The sequence below is a fragment of the Nicotiana tabacum genome, chromosome 3, assembly GCF_000715075.1.
Source record: "Nicotiana tabacum cultivar K326 chromosome 3, ASM71507v2, whole genome shotgun sequence".
Taxonomy (NCBI): domain Eukaryota; kingdom Viridiplantae; phylum Streptophyta; class Magnoliopsida; order Solanales; family Solanaceae; genus Nicotiana; species Nicotiana tabacum.
In genome coordinates, this window is record NC_134082.1 from 75,285,797 (window position 1) to 75,309,492 (window position 23,696).

A 23,696-nucleotide genomic window follows, 5' to 3' on the forward strand; every position below is an offset into this window, starting at 1 on the left:
CCTTTTGGGGACATTCGGCAATTTTTGACAAGAATTACATTACTTTAATTATTTTCAAATGAAAAATAAAATTTTTGTTCTTTTTGGGCTATTTTGCAAAAAGGGCAGTTGGACCCGATGGGGGTTGCTTACGTATCCCACATCCGGTGAGAATCAAACTGGCATAGTTCGGGTAATTTTGACACAACAAAAAACCAATTTTTTTCCTTAAAAACAATAAAAATTCTCTTTTTATTTTTTTTTCTTTTCAATTTTTCGGCAGTGTTTCGGTATATTTTGGGATATAGGTTTTAAAAATAGGTAGTTACCTCCCTTAGACCTCATACTGCTATTTTCTTTTCCAAACTCTTTCCTTTTATTCAAAAGCCGGTCAGCATGCAAATCCGAAGCAAATAAATGCACAAGTAGCAAGTAAGATGCATCAGGATGGTCTTTTTCAATTTTGGTACACCTGTCCTAGATAGACCCAACCCCTGTATTGAGTTTCCAAAGTCAAAATGCACGTGATGCAGACAAACGTTCCTACTAGGGATCCGGCATGAGGTCTTGTTATACTAGGTTTAAAACCTGGGTTTATTTGTTCTAGACCTGGCTTACCCGAGCGGACAACTCGAGCCGGGGGGGGGCTGCGTACCGGTAACCAAAAGATCATCCAGCTTTGCAACTTGTCCGAACCTCGTTCTATTTGGAATAAGACACTAACAGAAAGAAGTCACGACCAGCGTGCACTCCTCAAGAGAGAGAAGAGAGGGATTTCGTAGCAGTTTATATATACAGTTCAGATAATATCAAAGCGGTAAAAAGCAACATTTAGCACATTAAGCCCAAACATGTAACAAAATCATATAAAGCCAAATATAACAATTTATCTAAGCTCGAATTCTGAACCCTGAACCAGAGATTCTGGGTTCGAATGTCCCCAGCAGAGTCGCCAGAGCTGTCACACCTCCTTTTTCCTACACCCACGGAAGGGGTATAAGGGGAGTTTTTTCCAACATAAAGTGACAATCGAAACGGGATTATTTTTAATGTAAAATTTAGAGTCGCCACTTGGGATAATTTATGGTGTCCCAAATCACCGGTTGAATCCCGAATCGAGAAAAAGATTGACTCTGTATTACAGTCCGCGAACACAGAAATCCGGGTAAGGAATTCTGTTAACCCAGGAGAAGGTGTTAGGCATTCCCGAGTTCTGTGGTTCTAGCACGGTCGCTCAACTGTCATATTTGGCTTAATTATCTGATTTTAGAACATTTTTAACCTATGTGCAAATTTTAATTTTTAACCGCATTTTTTTAAAAGAAGATTTAATATCGTCTAAAATATGTCTTTGGATCGCGCCACATGAAATGCACCCGTAATCCGAAACACATTTTTATTCAACGTTATTAGGATTTGGATTTGGGTCACATGAAATGCACACCCGAGTTTAAGGAAGTCAATTATTAAAATAACGCGCCTAAAATGACTACGCGTCTGCAATTTGTGAGGGCCATGGGAATTCAACTAAATGGCACACCTCGGTTTCAAAAGATTAAAAAGATTAATTAAATGAGGGCCACGCAATTGTCATTTTTGTTTGGCATGGCGCACCTCGAATTATTCTAACCAAGTTTCTAAATCAACTCGAAAGAGCCATAAACTACTACGTAATTATTCATTATGGCACACCTCCCATGCTAAAGAAGCGCTACATTAATTAAAAAGCTACTAAAATGGTAATTACCTAAATGTTAAAGTTCAAACTAACCTGATCACATAAGAACACGAATCAGGCCAGTCAGTAGAATGAATTTGGGCCCAACAATGGCATCAGTGAGAAAACACACATATGACAAGGACTACCGTTTTCCGTTTCAAATGATTTCAAGCTTTGGGCCCATGTTGAGTCCAAGTCTGACAAAGGAAGATGGGCATTAATATTTGACCCTGATCGAGTCCCTATGATCCCAAATCGATCCAACTATGAGAATTAAGCCCCAAATGGCCATCATGAAATCAGACCACAAATAAAGTTACGGGTCTTTGGCATTAAAGTCGATACATCATTGGTTGTTCAAACAACATATATCTACATTAAGTCAATTGAATTGTCCAGGCTGTATTTACAATTCCCTATACACAATCAAATTAATAGCTTGCACACTAGCATAATTTTTTGTATTCAACTTGCATATGTTGACATATGTTTTCCTGCACCCCATTTCCTCACCTTAAATTCCATTATTAATGACATGAAATTAACAGCTACCTAGCAAAGCAACAAGAAATCAAGTATAATACACTCTAGGTTAATATGCTCAAAGCAAAACCCTACTAAGGGTCTGCTTGACAGGTTTCCATCGAGTTTCTTTCCAACAGTCCAAAAGTAGCTATAACAATAAGAACTAAAAACTAACTCTATGCCAAATACAAGCTAATGACAACTCTTTGTAATGAACCTACAGTACATTAATAATGTCAAAACCATGCTGTTTACACAGAATGAAATTAAACTAAACCAATCCAAACATGTTGAAGCTATCAAACTCCAGATTTCATTACAACTTCAAGCCAAACATGATGATAAGGGTTCAGGAGTAGGTAGCTGGAATTCGAAAAAAAACAACACAAGAAATGAGAGGACAGTAGCAAGAACAGTGGTCAACAACAGAGACAACCAAGAAAACCAGCTTTAAACCAAGAAATGAAGTGCAATACTCAACAAAACTCGGCCAGAACTTCAAACCAAGATTTTACAAACTCAAATTCCATCCATTCTAAACTCAGATGAATCAGAAAGTATTTCAGAAATCGAAAACTTCAGAAATCAAAGAAAATCTCAATGGAACAGTAACAATTTTATTTTCAGTATTTTAGTTTTTCCTCACTTCTGATTCTATTCCTCTGTCTCTCAGAATGTCCTCCCCTCCTCAGTATTTTTCAGAGTTATTCTTGTATGTATTTCAGAATACCAGACCCTGTATATGAACTCAGTGCCTATCCCTCTCAGAATGTTCTCCTCCTTTGAACTCAGTGTGTTGTTTTCTTAAATAGGCAATGGGAAATGCCCTTAAGATTCACAGAATGCCCTTTCAACATTTAAAAATTCAATTCCACTCAATTCTTATGGCTTTAAATTATTCAGTAGTGAATTGTTATCCCTACCATTATAGAAGCTTCTCAATTAGGTGACCACTTTAAACTTATACTAATCAATTCTTATCAACACAATTAAACAAGAATTTAAACCAAATTATTAAACTAATCTTAATTATTCTGACTAAGTAATTAAACGAGATACAATTTCAAAGTCTCAAAACAAACTGACATCATAATTAATGAAACAAACTTCACAAAATAGTCTGAAGAACAATCAACGAACAGAAATAGTTTGAGCCGGAGGACTGGTCGAATTTCAATTGAAATTGACCAGAGAAAAGAAAAAGAGACGAGGAAAGACGAACATCAGAATAATACCAATAAACTATAAATATAGAAATAGGACAGAAACTCACCGGTTAGTAGTAATTGAAGCCTTCGAATCTTCAATTTTTAAACCAAATTTTGACTTTAACTGTGTGTTCTTATCAAGAACACACAGATAAAGTCAAAATTAGCTTAAATGTTCGATGAATCTTGACTTTGCAGTTTTAGGTTTAAAAACTTAGATTCATTATTTGACAAGTTCTGGTTTGATTCGAGGGTAATGGATTGTGGATTAAGGAAGAGGGGAGTGGGGTGGTTTCAGGGTGTTTATTTGGGAGGGATTGGAGGCGTCGCCGCCACCGGAAGGCTGTGGTGAATGGTGGCGGCTGCTAGGGTTCATCCCTTTAAATCAAGATTCGAACAGTTCTAGGGGTGTTCGAGGGAAACTAGCTACGGATTTGGAAAGAGGGGAGTGAGGAGGTTTTGTGGTGTGAGTTTGATGGTGAACGGAGCCAACGCCGCCACCGGAAAGCGGTGGGGAATGGGTGGCGACTGCTAGGGTTTGGGGTCGTCTCTAAAGAGATGAGAGAGACGAAGAGGTAGGTGTTTTTATTTGGGTGAGGGATAAGGGTTTTGGGTATATTATATTAGCGATTTAATTTGGGCCGTTGGATAATTGGAATCCAACGGCTCCGATTGAATCACTAATCACAAATGGGGTCGTTTTGACTAAGTGGGTGCTGGGGCGGACGGGTCAGGTTGGGTATTGGGTGAAGGCTTTGGGACCGTTTGATCAAATTAATTCAAAGGTCCAGATTGAGACGCCTGAAACGGCATCGTTTGGTTGAGGCTGGAGATGGACCGGGTTGGGGAACGGATTGGGCTACGATGGGTTTGGTTTAACCGGGTGCAAGGATTTGGGCCTGTGTAATTTTATCAAAGTAGCCGAGCCTGTTTCTTTTCTCTTCATTTTTTTCAAAAATTCTTTTTCTTCATTTCCCAAAATTAAAATAAAAATCTAAATTAAATTATAAAACCCAAATTAACTTAAAAATACTAATTAACTCTAAATAATAATTATCACAAATAATTCAATACTAAATTAAAAGAAAATCACAAAATTTGACTAAAAATACAAAAATATGTTATTATTAATTTTTTTAAATTTTTATTTTTGTAAAACACCTAATTATTAATTAATTTCAAAAAAGGTAAAAATCAAATCTTAAGTGCAGATGCTATATTTGATTTTGTATTTTTAATGTATTAATTAAATTAAACATGCACACAAACATATGCAAATAATCAGAAAAATCGCACAGTAACTCCTAAAATAACACATAATTAAAGAAAAGACCCAATTCTGGGAATTCTTTTGGAGTAATTCGTGTGAGGCAAAAATCACGTGCTTACAACAACTATATAAAGTATTTTTCAAGAAAATAATACAAAATATGAGATGTAATGGTATTATCCTAAAATATTCAACAATAAAGATAATAAAATTATGTAATATAAATATTGCTAATTAAAAAGCCATAATAAAAATAAACATAATCTAAAAGTACTAAGTCATGCTAATATAAGTAGACTAATAAGGGAATATTAATTACATGATTAAACGCTAAAGAAAAAATAAAAATAGATTGTGCATTTTTATCTAGATTATTGCAAAACAAAAAATAAATATTCAATACATTCCCGTTCGTAGTATTGAATTGAATATCTTTTGTTAGTATGAGTATTGATTTGATTTTGGTTTTGGCTTTTGTTAGCATTATTTAATTTACTAATGTTAATGCTATAAAACTTATTGGAATATTCAAAAGTTCTAAGTCCAACCTTGAAATAATACCTTAAACGATAAAATTATGAAATTTTTTAAGAAATATTTATAAATTACATCACAATAAGTATATTTATATATTAAATATATCTAAAATTTCTATATATGTAATGTCAGGTTGGTTTGGTTTCAGTTTGACTTTCTTTAGTTAAAAACAAATCAAATCAATTATGGTCGGGTTTTTTTTCCAACACCAAACCAAATTAAACCAAATCATAATTGTTATTTTTTTCTCGGTTTAATTCGAATTATCGAATTTGTGCGATTTGTTGGTTTCTTTTGTACACCCCTACCACCTAGCACGTTTAGGAGTTTTGAGTTAAAGAACTAGTACAGCGGTAACTGTGCCAAGCAATATGAGAAGTCATAAATATATACAAGAATCTCCCTCTACGGAAAAATATGCCACGAGTTGCTCCTTTGTTCTTTACCTTTGTAACAATTTTTCAGATAATGAGCTAATCCACCGAAAGCTCAAAGGTTAAAATTGTGGTTACCAAAAATATTTGTATTGAAAAATGGAGTATCAAATGTAGATCACAACTTACAAGGACCGATAGAACGCCAAAGTGGCAAAATATACTCCCTCCGTTCATTTTTACTCATTTTTACTTACATGTATATTAAATATGAATTTTTATTTTTACTTGCCACTTTATGCATATTAAGATAAGATAATTTTTTTTCCTGTTATACCCACAATATTTATTACTCATTTTAAATCATTTTCTCAAATCCAATAAAATATGCATCAATTAATATGGCTATCATGATAAATTATACACTTCAATTATTATTTTTTAAGGGACGTAAAAAGTCAAAACGTGCCAAATAAAATTGAACGGATAGAGTATTTATTTGAACGAATTCATGAATTAGTAAAGAAAGGAACATTTGGTAGGGCCCTTGGATAGCGAATAGTCGTACAAATATCACGGGCTAATCAGTTTTCGGATTGGTAATTAAAAAATAGCTAGCATTTACAAAGTCATTAAAAAATAGCTACTTTTTTGCTGCAACACGGAAAGTTCCAGTATAATATACTGGAGATGGGAACACCTTTGTATGAATTTCTAGCATATTATGCTAGAACTCCAGCACATGAAAAGTTTCAGCATAATATATTGGAGATTGGAGCACATGTGTATAGGGTTGTGCATGGATCGAATCGGATTTAGCACATTTTGGATGCTACAAAATACAATTCGAATCCGATTCGAATTAATATTGGACCAGATCAGATTTTAAAGTTTGGATCGGATCAATATTTCGGATTTCGGATCGGATTATTATGCCTCAAAGTTGCAAACTCATATGTATATTTCTTTGTAAAAGAGGGAACACAGTAAGAAAAATTCATGTTTCTGCAATTATGAGAATACTATAGTGCCAATACAGCTAAATCCAGCAATTTTAAAGGTAATAACTTGGAGGAAGATATAAAGAAAATACTGACTATCCGAAATTAAAGCTTAGTGCATATATATATATATATATATATATATATATATATATATATATATATATATATATATATATATATATATATATATATATATGCCCTAATAATTTCGGATTTCGAATCGGATTGAGTTAAAATTATACCAATCTGAATCTGGTTTGAATATCCAAAATTTTTAATAAACATAATCCGAAATTCGAAATTTGAAATTGAACGGATCGGTTCGGATTTCAGATATCTGATCCAAATAAATATCCCTACATGTGTATGAACTTCCGGTATGAAATATTTTCTTGATTATAAATAGTGTTTTTGTTCAAATTTATCTTTACATAAAAAGTGATTAATTTTTAATTACTTTTAAAGTTATGACTATTTTTCAATTAACACGAACTGTTTTTTAATTTCAACCGGAATAATGGAGCGCGGACTTGCATAACTAACACGGTAAACTTGAAAAGGAATGGAGTTCACGACGAAGTTACAAGGTAGGTGAGAATTGAGATGAACCACCACTGTTAAAAAAGAAAAAAGAAAAAAGAAAAAGGGAGTCTGTGCTTCCGCGTACATGGCGTGTCTGACAAAACGCGTAAGAGATTCCCCTCAATATTTAGCTACATGATTATACTTATCTCAAAACGATTAGGATATGGAATAAATAAATAAAAGTATCTTATTTTCAATGTTTAGACGATCATCTGCAGATTTTTACGTTCAAATTACTCTATCACCCGTTCACAAATATGTGTACGTACTTGATTTAGTAGTTGTATCAAGAATCAGAACAAAGCATGTTAAAATATGTAATAAGTACTAGTTATGTCACACCATTAATAGCTTAATTTTTCTCACAATTAATTCCACTAATTACACCCTTAATTAATTTTCCCTTCGCATAATAAATAGTATACGAGTAGCAGCAAAATATTGACCGCGTCAACTCTTAGCATAAAACGAGGAATGAAAATTGGAATTAAGAAATGTATTAGAAGCAAAGCTTTCATTCAGGTCCACCAACCATACCATCTCTACTTTAGTTATAGTTTCTCTCACCCAAAACTCGGATCCTTCTTCTTCTTCTTCTTCTTCTACTTCTTCTCCTCTTTGATCCTCTTTGTCTCATTTCATAATTATAAAGCTCCAATTTCCCCAAACTTTGTACGTTTGTTCTTGCGCCAAACTCATCCCCTTTTCGTTTCAGAAGCTTCATACCCCCTTTTAACTTTCCTCTCCTTTTCTTTTCACCCTCTTATATAGTACTTACTATTTAGGTTCTTCGGATTGTATTATTTGCTTGAACCCAACGTGCATTTCTATATATTTGTTACTACAGCTTTGGACGTTATAATTAATCAGGAATAGGTGAGAAGAAAGTATGGAAAGCTATTTGAATGAGAATTTTGGAGGAGTGAAGGCGAAGCACTCGTCGGAGGAGGTGCTGAAACGGTGGAGGAGCCTTTGTGGTGTTGTCAAGAACCCTAAACGTCGTTTTCGTTTCACTGCTAATCTCTCCAAGCGTTATGAGGCTGCTGCTATGCGCCGTACTAATCATGTATGTATTCCCTTCTCTCTGTTGATTTTCTAATGGACATTTCATATGATTTTTTGTCTCTGCTGGAAAGAAATTCCATGAGTTTCACCACTTCAATTGCCGCTAGACTTTTCTCTTTCTGTTTTTCAATATGATTGGAGTATCATAAATGTTTATTGTGATTAAAGTGGTAGTATATACGCTCGAGAATAAACTTAGCTTATGTGTGTTTCCTAAAGCAAATTGGTTTCATATCTGAAGAAGAAATGGTTACGAAATATTGATACCTGGATTACTCAAATTATTCCATATGATTACTGTAACCAACAAGTCTTATACTAGTTTTTGATTGAGACGTAATTTATTGACTGATATGTTTTGAGGATACATGTAAAATGGCTGAATATAATGGTCTTTTAGCAGACCTGCTGAATTGGGATGTATTTGAATTTGCAACAACATGGTGATTGGATTGAGTTGGGATGCATTTACATTTGCTTCACCAATTTCATATCCTAAAACAAGGTTAATTTAGCTAAGCCTTCTGTTTTATGTGCTACAGGAGAAACTGAGGGTAGCAGTGCTGGTTTCCAAGGCTGCATTTCAGTTCATACAAGGTGAATTTTGTTTACTTTTCTCTGTCTAATCACCTCTTAAGATGTTCTTTATATTAAATCTCTGAAATTGTAGGCATGCAAGCAAGTGATTACAATGTCCCTAAGGAAGTTGAAGATGCTGGTTTTCACATCGACCCTGATGAGCTAGGATCCATAGTTGAAAGTCATGATCTGAAAAAACTGAAATTTCATGGAGGAGCAAATGGGATTGCAGATAAGCTGGCCACGTCAAGTACTGATGGACTATCTACTGATAATGAAACTGCTCTAACCCGTAGACAGGACATTTTTGGAGTTAACAAATTCCAAGAAAGTGTAGCTCGGAGCTATTGGTTGTTTGTCTGGGAAGCCCTTCAAGACATGACTCTCATGATCCTTGGTGCGTGCGCTTTTGTGTCTCTAATTGTTGGCATTGCAATGGAGGGATGGCCTATAGGGGCTCATGATGGTCTTGGTATTGTTGCTAGTATTTTGTTGGTGGTGTTTGTTACAGCAACAAGTGATTATCGTCAATCCTTGCAGTTCAGAGACCTTGACAAAGAGAAGAAGAAAATATGTATCCAGGTTACTAGGAACGGATACAGACAAAAGTTGTCCATATATGATCTAGTTCCTGGTGATATAGTTCATCTTGCGATAGGAGATCAAGTCCCTGCTGATGGACTCTTTCTTTCAGGATTTTCTGTTTTAATTGATGAATCCAGTTTGACTGGAGAAAGTGAGCCAGTAATGGTCAATGCTCAGAATCCTTTTCTTCTTTCTGGAACCAAGGTCCAAGATGGATCCTGCAAGATGTTGATTACAACAGTTGGGATGAGGACTCAGTGGGGAAAACTGATAGCGACTCTCAGTGAAGGCGGAGATGATGAAACTCCATTACAGGTTAAACTGAATGGAGTGGCAACAATCATTGGAAAAATAGGCCTTTTCTTTGCTGTTGTCACTTTTGCAGTACTCTTGCAGAAGATGTTTGGCCGAAAACTGCAAGAGGGATCCCACTGGAGCTGGTCCGGGGAAGAAGCACTGGAAGTCTTGGAATACTTTGCCATTGCAGTGACTATTGTGGTGGTTGCAGTTCCAGAGGGACTTCCCCTGGCTGTGACATTAAGCCTTGCCTTTGCCATGAAAAAGATGATGAATGATAAGGCACTTGTCCGCAATCTAGCGGCTTGTGAGACAATGGGATCAGCTACAACCATCTGTAGTGACAAAACTGGCACGCTAACAACCAACCGCATGACGGTAGTGAAAACATGCTTCTGTATGGATGCCAAAGATGTGAGCAAACCAGGTGATGCATCTGCACTTTGTTCAGAAATGCCAAATTCTGCACTCAAAACTTTGCTGCAGTCGATTTTTAACAACACTGGTGGAGAAGTTGTAGCTACCAAGGGCAAGAAGAATGAGATATTGGGAACCCCAACTGAGACTGCTATATTGGAGTTTGGTTTAGCACTTGGTGGAGATTTTCAAGCAGAACGACAAGCAGGAAAACTTGTGAAAGCTGAGCCATTCAACTCTACTAAGAAGCGGATGGGTGTGGTGCTTGAGCTTCCTGAAGGAGGTTTAAGGGCTCATACCAAAGGGGCTTCAGAAATAGTTTTGGCTGCCTGTGACAAAGTAATCAACTCAAATGGTGACGTTGTTTCCTTGGACGAAACAATAAGAAATAATCTTAACGCCACCATTGAACAGTTTGCCACTGAAGCTCTTCGTACCTTGTGTCTTGCCTATATGGATTTGGAAAATGGATTCTCTCCTGATGACGATATTCCAATCTCTGGGTACACTTGTATAGGAATTGTAGGTATAAAGGATCCCGTTCGTCCTGGAGTTAAGGAGTCTGTTGCACTTTGCCGTTCGGCAGGCGTGACTGTTCGGATGGTCACTGGAGATAACATTAATACTGCAAAAGCCATAGCTAGGGAATGTGGTATACTGACAGAGGATGGTATAGCCATTGAAGGACCAGTTTTCCGAGAAATGAGTCAAGAGGAAATGCTAAAAGTGATTCCCAAAATTCAGGTACTGTACTCGTTCTGTTTACTAGAGAATGAAGTCATTGTAGCAGAGAAGTCTTCTGGAAAAGTTCTACTCTTGGTATGATTTCTAGTTTAAGACTACATTCATTTTTACTTCTTCAGGTGATGGCTAGATCTTCACCGCTAGACAAGCACACATTGGTAAAGCAGTTGCGGACAACATTCAATGAAGTTGTTGCAGTCACTGGCGATGGAACCAATGATGCTCCTGCACTTCATGAAGCAGATATTGGACTTGCAATGGGCATCGCTGGAACTGAGGTAAATACAATTATTTCATTCTTTTAGTTCATTCCCACCACAATCCTTTACTTGTCTGGATTCTTAATGAAGTACCAAATCTCATTGGGTGATGTGGTTAAAGGTACAATCAATTTGTGGATTATAAGTACCATAGGACTGTAAATAGAAAACAGGAGCATTGAGTCACTATATGCTTTAGCATTTTACTGTTTGGATCATGCTTCGTTAAGTAGGTCGCAATTCTAATGCTTTCAACAACTGCCCCGAAAAATTTTGTTTGCTAGTGAGGGAATAAAAGGACTATTACCTGATCAAAAGAACTTCATGAAAAATAAGATGGGAATATCCGTCTGACTTTGTAGAAAAACAAAAAGGAATAGTATTATGTCCCACTTAGCTGTTGAGCTTCTAAGACCACTGACTCTGTTTGCAAAATTTGCCAGATCAAACGGTTAAATTGAGATGTAACATTATTGACTTCTGGTTTCAGGTTGCCAAAGAGAGTGCTGATGTTATCATACTGGATGACAATTTCTCCACAATTGTTACAGTGGCCAAATGGGGACGCTCAGTCTACATAAACATTCAGAAATTTGTTCAGTTTCAGCTAACAGTTAATATTGTTGCATTGGTAGTTAATTTCGCTTCAGCTTGTGTGACAGGTCAGGAGCCTTTTCTTCTGCTGTACCATTCTTTTACCATTCCTGAGTTTAATTACATTTGCTGAATAGACAAACAAAATGCTATGTTTCACTCATTCCTATGCTTTTTCTTGAACTATGCCTCAGGAAGCGCTCCCCTTACTGCTGTTCAACTTCTGTGGGTCAACATGATCATGGATACGTTAGGAGCACTTGCTCTAGCTACAGAGCCCCCTAATGATGAACTAATGAAAAGAGCCCCAGTAGGGAGGAAAGGAAATTTTATCAGCAACGTCATGTGGAGGAATATCTTGGGCCAATCCTTATATCAGTTCTTAATTATATGGTTCCTTCAGGTATATGGGAAAACAATTTTCCGTCTTGATGGCCCGGATGCTAACCTTACCCTCAACACAGTTATTTTCAACTCATTTGTCTTCTGCCAGGTAAACTATAAAGAACATTTCTATAATTATATGGTTTCTAGTATCAAATACAGTTGGAGGACAAGCTTCAGTGGTTTACATTACACATCTGTTTGATTCTAAATGCAGCTTTTCAACGAAGTAAACTCGCGAGAGATGGAAAAAGTTGAGGTTTGGGAAGGCATACTGGATAACTATGTATTTGTGACAGTTATTGGTGCAACTCTTTTCTTCCAAATCATAATCATCGAATATCTGGGGACATTTGCCAACACCACTCCCCTCTCATTTGGCCAATGGTTCCTAAGCGTATTTTTCGGGTTCTTGGGCATGCCAATTGCTGTAGGCTTAAAGAAGATAGAGCTATGAAGTTCATGAAGTAGTGGTGCCAGATATTTTGTACAATCACTTGAAGGAGGAGCTGTTCATAGTAACTCACTCTAAGTGGTAGCACAAAAACCTCTTGCCTCAACTAGGAGGAAAAGAAGTGACCATTCTTGGTGCATTGTAGCATCACTAACACAGTTGTAAGATACCAGCTTTTCTTCTATTTCCCTAGTTTTCTTTGTATTGAAGAAACAAAAGTATCTGGGGCTTAGGATGTCATGCTCAAGCTTGTAAAGCAACTTCTTGTAGTTTACATCAATTTCAGTGCATAGAAACAATGCTGCTCTTTCAAACAATTAGTCTGTTGACTGCCCATTTTAACTGCTGATCATGAGCATAGTTTTGCTTTAAGTTTTTGTTCAATATATATATATGGTTTATCACTGTTTTATCTATTGCCAAGTAGGTGAAGTTTTTTTCGCATATATTTGCACATGCTATAATAGTCTAGTCATTTAGTTCGCTTGGTTTTAGCTCATAAGCACATTGCTGTGTTATTTCTCCGTCCACCGATTGGAATATTATTTCGTTTTAAATTAACTATATCCCTTGAAATTAAGAAACACCCAACAGAAAGTATTTAGATGTAGGCATACTATTCATTCTTTCTCCAAGTCTCGTATGTTTTCAAGCCTATGTGATGTGCCTATGATATTGATAATCTCACCAATCTTTTTCATTCCACCAAGATAATCTACGTCTTTTTTGTTTCCTTGTACTCTTTTGTGCTTTATTTTTTGGTTCGCACCCCGTTGTAAGGTATTCGTATTAGGGTCGCGATTAATTTGGATTCGCACCACGTAAAGCTCATGGAAGGGGAATCACTCTCTGCCATTATTTTTTCATTCCCAGGGCTTTCGAGCCCTTTGGTGGTCTGCATAGTGCTTTTAAAGAATATGTACATTCCAAATGCAAGTTTTGTACTCCTCCTAAAAGGCAATGACCCAATTGTTTGGAAAATAAAGACATTAATTTCTTTGGTTACAAATTTTAAATCTATTTGCAACAATGTATAGCTAACTCCAAGCCGAAAAACAGGGGATTTTCGCGATAATTTAACAAATTTTTTAATATTTAGTTTGTGATTAAAAGATAGCAAGTGATAAGTAGAGGTATTTATTGATCTAACCAGCTGTTATCAAATCAAATAAAATCATACTACTTCTTAATTTGGAAAGAACAGTGTGTTGGTAGGTGTAATAATTGCGAGAGAGCAAAGGCGTGAATCGCGTGCAACAACTGAATTTGGATTGTAATGAAAAAAACAAAATACAGAAAAATACAAAGGAAATTGACCACTGATGGCTTAAAACACCGCACGTTTAACATACTCGACAGGGCCAGAGATACCAAAATATTGGCATTGCATTTGATCTGACACGGATATCATATCATTAAAGTCTTACATATAACTTGTAGTCTCAACTTGTTCACCAAATCAAATTGGATCGTTCCTTTTGCCTTTAAATAATCAACCCAACAATCATTTGAGCTCGAGCTTTTAATAGTTATAAGAAGAAGCTGGCATTTGACAGCTGCAATGCATATTATATTTGATGTGTAGTACATAATTTCTACCATTACAAAAAATCTTGGTGGATTAGAGAGGGGAACTGGGAAGTGAACCAAGTAACTCGAAAGCAGTCCAGTTTCTTCATCTTTGTTGGCTGTGTTGTCTTCAGCTTGGTACACAACAAGGTAATATATACTACAGCAAATTATATTTGATTCTTACTCTTGTATGGGTCAAAATCCGACCAGACAAGAATCAACGTTTAAAGAGACGACAAAGAGTTACTTGGGCCAAAGTCGTATTCATACAACGCTATAACGATACGCAATTCAGAACGCGAATGTTATGGCATTTCAAAGGGTCAACCTGTAATATAATCAAACGATTTAAGTACTATGATTAATGATTGTTGGGTAACGAGAAGACCTAGTATATAAACTAAGTGAGAAGAAGAAGCCAAAAAAGAAAAGAAAAACAAATCTACACAGAAAAACAAATCTACACTGAGAAGAAGAGGGATCTTCATCTCTCTCTTCCCACAAAGGAGGAAGAAGCAAAGAAGCTCAGATCCTCAATATATATCGTTAGTCTCATTATATCAAATGTATGTGGTTCTACCTTGTTAAAGATCGGTGACCATTTTTATCTATGTATTCTTTATTGTTGTTTAATATTATGAAAATCATCATCCTCTTCTTATATAATGGGATTTACTCGAAGTTATAGTTAAATCTTATGCTTGCATTGTTTGCTTAATCATATCTTCTATTTTAGATCTAGGATAAATTTTCTTGGCTAGGATTTACATAAAATTTTCTCATCTAATTGGTTCAACAAAAGGTCTAAATCTTTTTGGTCAACAACTCTTTGTTAGCTAAAACATCTTGGTGTTACTGCATTTCTAGCTGTTCGTCTTTCATAAATTCAAGAGTTTCACCTACGGATTACTAATCCACCTGCTGCCTAATTTTAAACAAATCATTAGGACTAATATCCTATGGTGTATACGACACTAGGCTTTTTTTGAGCATTCTAATCTTTTCAAAGTAATAGTGCCAAGGGCACGACTTGACACATTCGGCTAAAGCAACGTGGCCATCGGTTCACACCGAGGGACGGGGTTGTTTCTGTAAACACTTGTCGTTAAGCAACTCACCATTAACTGCAGTTGTTTCTTTTCATAATGTTGCAGAAGGCAAGATCAACAAATGGATCGGAGGAATGAGGAATTTCCTTGTGAAAGAACAGTACCAAATCCGCCTCCATTGCCAACTAACTTGTATGAGAGCAGGTTCATATCACCAATGCGAAGAAGACGACACTGCTCCATTTTTAGTGCTACGAAGAATACGTGGGATTGCCTCTTTGATGAAGGTTACAGAGCTGATCTCTCAATTAATACAGATAATGGTGGCATCATCTATGCACATGCTACTATTCTGGTAAATTCGAGATTCAATCCTAGTTGTTCGAATTAATCTAAATCTTACACTCATTAGTGTAATTCCAGTCATCTTTAGGGTAGATTCTTACACTTAATTGTGTAAATAAATTATATATCGTCTCTGTATGCAACTTAAACTCAAGAAAGTCTACACATTGATTCTTTAATTTCAGGGTATGTCTTCTCCTGTATTCAGAAGCATGTTGAACTCGAAACAGTCACGAGGCCATCGACGATCAATCTCTATACGTGGGGTTCCACCCGAATCTGTTCAAGTTTTCATCCGATTCTTGTATTCTTCCAGGTAAAAATGATTCTCCTTCAAATATATCACTATGCATCTGCCTTTTCATGATTATCTCTAAATGTCAATTGCACTATGCAGCTATGAAGAAGACAAAATGCAGGAACATGCACTGAATCTATTGATGCTCTCACATGCATATGTAGTCCCCCATCTAAAGCGAGAATGTGAGCGGCAGCTGCTGGAGCGAGGATTGATAACTACGGACAATGTGGTTGACATCTTTCAGCTTGCACTTTTATGTGATGCCCCTCGCCTTAGCCTCTTTTGTCACCGTTTTATGTTGAAACATTTCAAGGCTATATCTTCCTCACAAGGATGGGAAGCCATGAAAAAAAGCCACCCTGTGCTTGAAAAACAGATTTTTAAATCTGTAACTGATGAGGATATTGTAAGTTGAATCCTAAATGATGTCAATCCTGTTTATGTTTTTTTTCTCTCTAACTGGATTTACATTGACCGTCAAAAAATTGTTCATTCTATCAGTGTCTTTTAACCTGTTTTATTAGGTAGTTTAAGTTTTGCACACTCGCAATATATCAATTGCTTACACCATCACAATGACTTATAATAACATGTCATCAGTGGCGAAACCATGAATTTACTCAAGAGTGTTCAAACTTGAAAGAAGTGAAAAAAAATCTCCAAGAAAGAGTGTTCAATATATGTTATATACCCCTAAAATATTAATATTTTACCTATATACGCAGTATAATTTTCGGACGAGGGGTGGTCAGTTGACCACCCTTTATAACATGTAGCTTCGCCCATGCGTGTCATTCTTTATATCTATTATGCTATAGTAACTCAGAAAGTAGAGTAATTACCTACTACTATAACCTGTTAAATTGCGTTATAGTGTAAAATTTGTTTACGCTGTGGTGAATATAGCTTAAATCAATCTGTCTTATTTTTAGGTTATTACTATATAATTCCACTTTTTATAGACAACTAATTGTAGTTATACCTGATAATTAATAACATAATCTCCTTATACTGTCATGTCAGTGTTCTGTAGTTGAACTCTTTTCTAATTTGCTTGCAGAGGAAGAAGGAAAGAATGAGAAAAATCAACGAGAGAAAAGTGTATATGCAACTATACGAGGCAATGGAGGCTCTAGTTCACATATGCAAAGATGGTTGTCGAACCATTGGTCCATGCGATAAGGTCTTGAAAAAAGATCAAACACCTTGTAAATATTCAGCATGTAAAGGGCTAGAATTGCTCATTCGTCACTTTGCTGGATGTAAGATGAGAGTTTATGGTGGCTGCAAAAACTGCCAAAATTACCCAACGGAGCTAAAAGAACCATCAAAATTCAAATACGGGGTCGTTTACACATAAGTCAACATCCGGTCAACTTTTCCAATACCAGTAGAATATTTGCTTAGTGAATGAAAAATATTTTTTGAAAAATTATATATTTTAAAGATTAATAATAATATTAGCTAATCGAAATAAATGTTTTGATGAAATTTTGAATATTAAAGATTAATATTTGTGTGCAAGTGTTAGATGAAATAGATAATATGAAGTTAAAGTTAAAGACAGTTATAAAGGAAAATAACTTCCATCCATAAGTGTGGGATTTTTTCTTTGTGATGAAAAATATTTTTTCGGAAAAGTAATTGGTAAGGTTGGTGTTATGTGACTAGAAGGTCACGAGTTTGAGCCGTGGAAATAACCTCTTAATAGACCCTTGTGGTCTGGCCCTTTCCCAAACCCCACACATAACGGGAGCTTAGTGCAACCGTACTGCCCTTTTTTTATCTTTTGATAATCAAATACCAAAAAAGAATTACTTATAAAAATATCAATTTTTTTTTTTGAAAAATAACTTCCTTTATACCAAAACGAGAGCAAAGTCGACCACTTCCTCCTTGAGCATTAATTGAGTGAAAGATTGACGTTTGAACAGGAATTTCAAGCAGAGGAGGAGGAGACAGAAGAAGAAGGATGAAATAAAATGGCGAATATTGGTGAGAAAGATAGTAAGATCCAAGAGCATTTCGGGAATGCCATTCTTCTCATTAGAATCCTCATGATCATGTTCACGTGCATATAGTCAGTCCTGTCAAAGTTAGAATTAATGAGCTAGACTGCAGTGAAGATATATAGAAAATAAGAATCCATCAATAATCTTCTTGGTTATCATATACTAATATTTCATTTGTTCCTTGCCACAGTCAACATTCTTAGTTCGACCTACATCTGATTCTTTATTGACAAATCCGTTTGCCGATAACACTTTATTTCTACAATCTTTAAGTTTGTAATTCGTATTGTTGTTGACCATAACTCATAACCGACTCAAAAGCTAAAATTCAAGTATTCATACGCTCCCTGCGGTTTATTTTTGGAATGCTCTCTACTTGCACACTAATGCCTTAAGCGTTTATTTCGAATTTGATTAGACAGCAAAATTGTCTCCCTTTTGGCTTCACCATATTGAAGATAATATCATGTATTATTGTTCACTGATTTTTCTTATTATAATAGTATAGTCTTAAAATTATTTTTGTCACATTAATCTTATTTGTGATTTTTACCTATCTATATTATTTTTAAAACTTATTTATCCTCACTATTGCAGTTTTAACTTAATTACAAGTTGATATACGATTTATCAATTATATACAAAATAATATATTAGAGTCCAATCTTCTCCTTTTTCTCCCTCTTCTTCCTCCATTACACCCAACTCAATCCCACATACGTAGATATTTAGGATACAATATTTCGATGTTTCTTATACAAAGTTACTTTTTTTCTTCTTCTTAGGTTGTTTCTTATTTAATTAAATAGGAGAAATCTTCTTAATACTTAAAATTCTAGATACAAATATATATTTCTGTACTTGGCATTGTTGTACCATTTTTATATGAACTTTCTTACCGATGGAAGCTTAAGTTGATAACTTTGTGTAGCATCACGGAAACTTTGAATAACTGCTGATCTGGGTTAATTTGTAATGTTCAATTATATACTACTAGTCATAAATTTTTGTTTATATATTATTGTATTCGCTATTCATTTTTGTAATGTTCAATTATATACTACTAGTCATATATTTTTGTTTATTATATTATTATATTCGCTATTCATTGACATATGTGGTAGTGGAAAGAAACTCCATTGAAAGCCATTAAAAGTTTTAAAGCTTTGAATTCGAAAATCAAGTTTGATGAAATTGTTATTTGCTTGGATTGAGTGTTGTGGCAAATGATTAGGAATATTCTTGAGATTTGTATCTCAATTTTGAGAGAATTTGGTGAAGATTCGAAGTGATTTTGGTTGTAATTTCAGATTGAAACTCGAAAAAGAAGATATAAACAAATTGTATATATTTTGTATGTCGGGTGTGTAGAAATGGCACACAAAATATATACAACTAACATAATTGTATATAAATTGTACGTAAATTGTAGTTTTTGACCGGATTCTATACAAAAAAAAAATTGTATTTAAGTTGTAGATATATTGTAGATTTTGACCGGATTTGTATATATTTTGTAAAAAACTGTACTTACTTTCCGTAATTAGAAAAACTTAGACAAAATCAGGTAAATAAATTTAAATATATATATATATATATATATATATATATATATATATATATATATATATATATATATATATATATATATATATATATATATATATATATATATATATACACACACACACACACACAACTTTGCTATGATCGTAAAGTCACAAAAGTTTACCTAGGAGTGTACAAATCGAACCGAAAAACCGCACCAAACCGAAAAGTCAAACCAAACCGATTAAAAAACCAGATTAGGTTTGATTTGATTGGTTTGGTATTGAGTAAAAAAATTCGAACCAAACCGACATATAAATATACTCCTATCATTTTTATATATACTCTTAAGACTTTATATAGAATTTTCTTTACAAAAATTCTAGAAATATTTGGGATTCTCTTATGGGATGTAATATTTAATAGAATATAAAGTACTCCATTTTTATTAACCTCAAATAATGGGTTACATGATCACTTTCTTATCAAGTGTTATTGAAATGCGTCAATCTCTTTGTTCTTCCATCATCCATGTTCATATGTCAAGATTTATTAAATTCTTATATCTTTTTTGAATTTGAAATGGTATTTCGATAATCTAAAATTAAATAAAATATATCATTAATTAGGTATCATATTGATTTTTATATTTAATTATTAAATTCATTTAACCTTGAAAGTATACATCAGTGAAAAATTATTGTCAGACGAATAAAAAAAGTAACTATCATGTGTAATTAACAAAATTTTTCCATAAAAATATTTTAATAGATCATATGTTTGTCAACTTTTTAAATTTTTACTAAACATATATTTACTTATAAAAAAATTAACAAAGTAAGATTGCAAATTATTCATGTTACAACCCTCCCCCCCCCGAAAAAACCCGAAAAATCAGACAAAACCGAACCAATGCAAATCAATATAGTTGGTTTGGTTCGATTTTAATATAAACCGATCCAACCCAGTCCATGTACATCCCTAAGTTTACCGACTATAACCGAATAAAGGCCTCATCCAGAATAAGTTTCTATCCGTATTAATTATTTAGGCGAACGTATACAATACAAGAGAGTGCAAAAACATACTACTACACATTACTTAAGAGATTGGAGTCCAAACTTAAATTCTACAATGCAATGTTAATTCTTCAACAAATTGTTGATATTTTTGAGATTTTTCGACATAAATATTTTACACTACTGATCAGTTTCAGCACGAATTGATAGTCTCCAAGAGTAACGGCAGTTTAAGAGAACTTTTCTGACTTTTCTTGCATTTCATTTCACAGTTTGAAGTAATTTTATATAATGGCTGTTTAAGAGCTAATTGGAGTGACATTTTGTCATATACTCCTAAAACAAAAGGATGATCTAACCAAAAAGTGTTGAACCATTTGACTAAACCAATTAATGATGAGAAGAGGAAAATTTTAGCCAAGCATAATCTAAAAATGTATAGCGAGATAATGAAATAAAAAAAGGAACATTCTAGATTTCTTGATGTTACAATCCTATCTTTGATATGAAGAGAGAAATATCAGTTTATATCCTTCGAAGGAGGAAATTGTCCGAGCCCCCCTTCTATATATAGTTCACGGAACTTTACTGTGTTCGTTGACCAACGTACTCTCACGTGACGGTCTTTTCGTCTTTATTCGAGTACCGTTTTTACTTGACATGCACTGTCGATGATTGATCTGAGGTTGGTCGTGGTGCTTCTTGCCATTTTGCCGCTTAGGCGAGGTCCCAGCTTGGTCGACCACTGTGGTCAGATTTTGACCCATACAGTTAGTCCCTCCCGTCCGTCGAGGTCGTCCCTTGGCGGGCTTGGCAGACGAACTTTGTAGATTCGAAGGCTAGGAGAAATCTGACTGTTCATGCCTTGAACGAGGTTTTTAGATCGAGGCGATGGCGCAACGCTTCAATGATGCCTTTGTTTCGTCGTGTCCATTTGGAGTCAAAATGATGCGTTGATTTGAAACGTCATTTGTGGTTACTGCCATTATGACACACGTTTCCTGGGGATTGAACCGTTTCATGCCTTATCAGTGTTGATTGGCGACTCTTGGGTTTCCCGCTTGGGGAATTTATATCCTTATAAATAGGGAGAAAACACCAATCTATTGGCACACTTTCTTGATTTATCAAAAGAATTTTGCGAATTTTCTTCTTCCCCGATACTTCAGATTTTCGATTCTCTCTTGTTGGTCAGAAATTGGCATCTTCGTCTTCCCTCTTGCTTCCTTTGTTCGTTCATTCTATTCAATTGAGACAAATGGTGGTTCTTCTTCCCGCGCTGACGATCTTGCTGCAATTTCGATACCGAAAAATGATGTTCTTGTTCCCGTAGGAGTATAAGTAGTAGAGGATGAGGAGGTTCCAACGGCGGCCGAAATATTGCCTCGTCCCGGGAAGCCCTGGACCGATTTCAATAGCCCTACCGGAGAGAAACCAGAACCTATTTCCTCTATTATGAATGAGGCGGCGATTGCGGAGCTGAAGGTTAGGTGGGGTATTCCGCACCCCGTCGAGATGCTATCATACATTTCTACCGCCCGGGATACTGTGCGTTCTACGCATCCTTTTATTGTCGGGTATACGCTTCCTCTCCCTTCCTTGGTGGTAGATTTTTGCCATTTCTACGAGGTGTGTCCGGCTCAACTTTCGTCGTACCTATATAAACTGTTCCTCATGCTACTCAAGTTCGTGGAGCTTGCCGGTCGGGAGATCACTCTGAGACACATGCTCAACATTTTCGCCCCTCAACTCATTCGAGGCACGATGATTCACATACGCCATCGGGGGACGAAGAGTCTGGTAGTGAAGATGGATGATATAGCCAATCATCATTTATACGAAAACTACTTTTATGTGCGGACCGAGCACCTTGTGACAGATTCTGCAGGGTTCCCCGAGAGATAGAACTTTACACGTAAATTTTTGTATCTTTTGTCGGAATAATAGTCAACTGCTTTTCTTTGGGCAGTATTGAACTGTTTTTGCTTTTGCAGCCGCGAGACTACCCCTTGCGCCTGTTGACGATATCTGCGAATGGTTGAATGCCATACTTCCTCATACGGCGGGAGTTCGTGAATGGTCGTCCTTCTATGAGAAATATGGACGTAAGCCCCTTACTGGTGAGTAGTCTTGCCGCAGTTTCTATTTTTCACTTTGCAATTTGGATTTGTTGCTTATACGACTTTTATCGTTATTAGGGAGAATGAGAAGGGCGAGGGCTCCTCCATTTGCATTTCGTCAGCCGACGTCTTCTTCTCGGCCCGTACCAAGGTCTGCTGTCCGACCTACGGTAAGGGCTGCTCAAGTTGAATCTACGGCCGTAGTCGTGTGCACAGAAATTGTTTCTCAATCTGGGGCTCCGACTCCTACTACCTGCTCAACGGGGGAGTCTTCCCATGATGAGGACGGGGAAGCGCCGTCAAAGAGATGACGAGTGGAGTTCGAAATGGCTCCTTCAGTCGTGGTATGTTTAGAAGGTGGCATCCCCTTGACAAAGTCTGAGATGGGGGACGATGCTAACCCGTCTGCAGAGGTAGAGCCGGTTACCATGACCAACCCGTCGATAGAGATTCCGGCAGTTATGATTGACCAACAGACTACTGCGACGGGGAGTCAGAATCCCGAGGCCGCTGTTACTACTTTGGGCGGGCCATCATCTTCTGGATCGGGTCGTGCTTATTCCTCGGCCATAGAAAGGGGAAAATGTGTCCTGGTCGATGACTACGAATCTGAATCCGATCTTGATCCTGATGATGTCAGGATATTCGAAGAGGGCCTTACTCGTACGGTGGTACACGCGGGAGGCCCGACCCGTATACTTGAAATCTCGTCAGAGATTAACCTTCTGGGAGATACGGAGGACTTGGTACCACAGTTTGACCTTTTGTGCATTGCCGCCGAGTGTGAGGCTCTTCGGTACGTCAATGAAGTCGATTTGATGCATGAAGTGGCTGCTATAGGCCTGAGGGTAAGTTTTTCCTCTTTCTTTTTGCATTCTTTTTATCTTTGGCGGCCTTGACCTTTACCAACTCTTTTCGTCTTCCAGAGGTATATGGTGGAGATTGAAAGTGCTCGCAGGGCTGACACTCGAGCCAAAATTTTTCTAATGATGTTGGAGAAGTACCGGCACTACCGCAACAAGTGCCGTGAGATGCATGAACGGCTGAGGGCGAATGCCGGTGATCGATCTCTTGGTGAGGAACTGGAGAAGAGGGATCAGGAGCTGATGCAAGCTATTTGCAGGAATAGCGAGCTCGAGGAGCAACTTC

At 36.2% G+C, this 23,696-nt stretch overlaps 2 protein-coding genes across 4 annotated transcripts; both read left to right on the forward strand.

Annotated features, from left to right (window-relative positions):
• Positions 1-7,649: 7,649 nt before the first annotated feature.
• Positions 7,650-12,898, forward strand: LOC107767367 (calcium-transporting ATPase 2, plasma membrane-type-like). The gene is made up of 7 exons (XM_016586344.2): positions 7,650-8,268; positions 8,810-8,864; positions 8,938-10,889; positions 11,009-11,167; positions 11,640-11,811; positions 11,938-12,236; positions 12,345-12,898. The coding sequence occupies exons 1-7, from the start codon at positions 8,092-8,094 to the stop codon at positions 12,582-12,584; spliced, it is 3,054 nt and encodes a 1,017-aa protein (XP_016441830.2). The 5' UTR covers positions 7,650-8,091; the 3' UTR covers positions 12,585-12,898.
• Positions 12,899-14,037: 1,139 nt separating this feature from the next.
• Positions 14,038-18,204, forward strand: LOC107767351 (BTB/POZ and TAZ domain-containing protein 4). 3 transcript variants are annotated; one of them, XM_075249553.1, is made up of 6 exons: positions 14,038-14,300; positions 15,308-15,557; positions 15,733-15,863; positions 15,945-16,254; positions 16,909-17,162; positions 17,723-18,204. In XM_075249553.1, exons 2-6 carry the CDS (start codon positions 15,324-15,326, stop codon positions 17,757-17,759), a joined length of 966 nt encoding a protein of 321 aa, XP_075105654.1. In that variant the 5' UTR covers positions 14,038-14,300; positions 15,308-15,323; the 3' UTR covers positions 17,760-18,204. The 3 variants fall into 3 exon arrangements, with proteins under 3 accessions (XP_075105654.1, XP_075105655.1, XP_075105656.1); XM_075249554.1 differs by having other exon boundaries at positions 17,730-18,204; XM_075249555.1 differs by having other exon boundaries at positions 16,909-17,149; positions 17,720-18,204.
• Positions 18,205-23,696: the final 5,492 nt, after the last annotated feature.

Bases quoted from the DNA above. Each gene is read 5' to 3' on its own strand.
- LOC107767367 (XM_016586344.2), top strand. From the start codon at position 8,092: ATGGAAAGCTATTTGAATGAGAATTTTGGAGGAGTGAAGGCGAAGCAC. The intron at 11,168-11,639 runs GTAAATACAATT...TTCTGGTTTCAG, and splicing joins TGGGCATCGCTGGAACTGAG to GTTGCCAAAGAGAGTGCTGA. The intron at 12,237-12,344 runs GTAAACTATAAA...TTCTAAATGCAG, and splicing joins ACTCATTTGTCTTCTGCCAG to CTTTTCAACGAAGTAAACTC.
- LOC107767351 (XM_075249553.1), top strand. From the start codon at position 15,324: ATGGATCGGAGGAATGAGGAATTTCCTTGTGAAAGAACAGTACCAAAT. The intron at 15,864-15,944 runs GTAAAAATGATT...TGCACTATGCAG, and splicing joins CGATTCTTGTATTCTTCCAG to CTATGAAGAAGACAAAATGC. The intron at 17,163-17,722 runs GCTAAAAGAACC...TACCAAAACGAG, and splicing joins TGCCAAAATTACCCAACGGA to AGCAAAGTCGACCACTTCCT.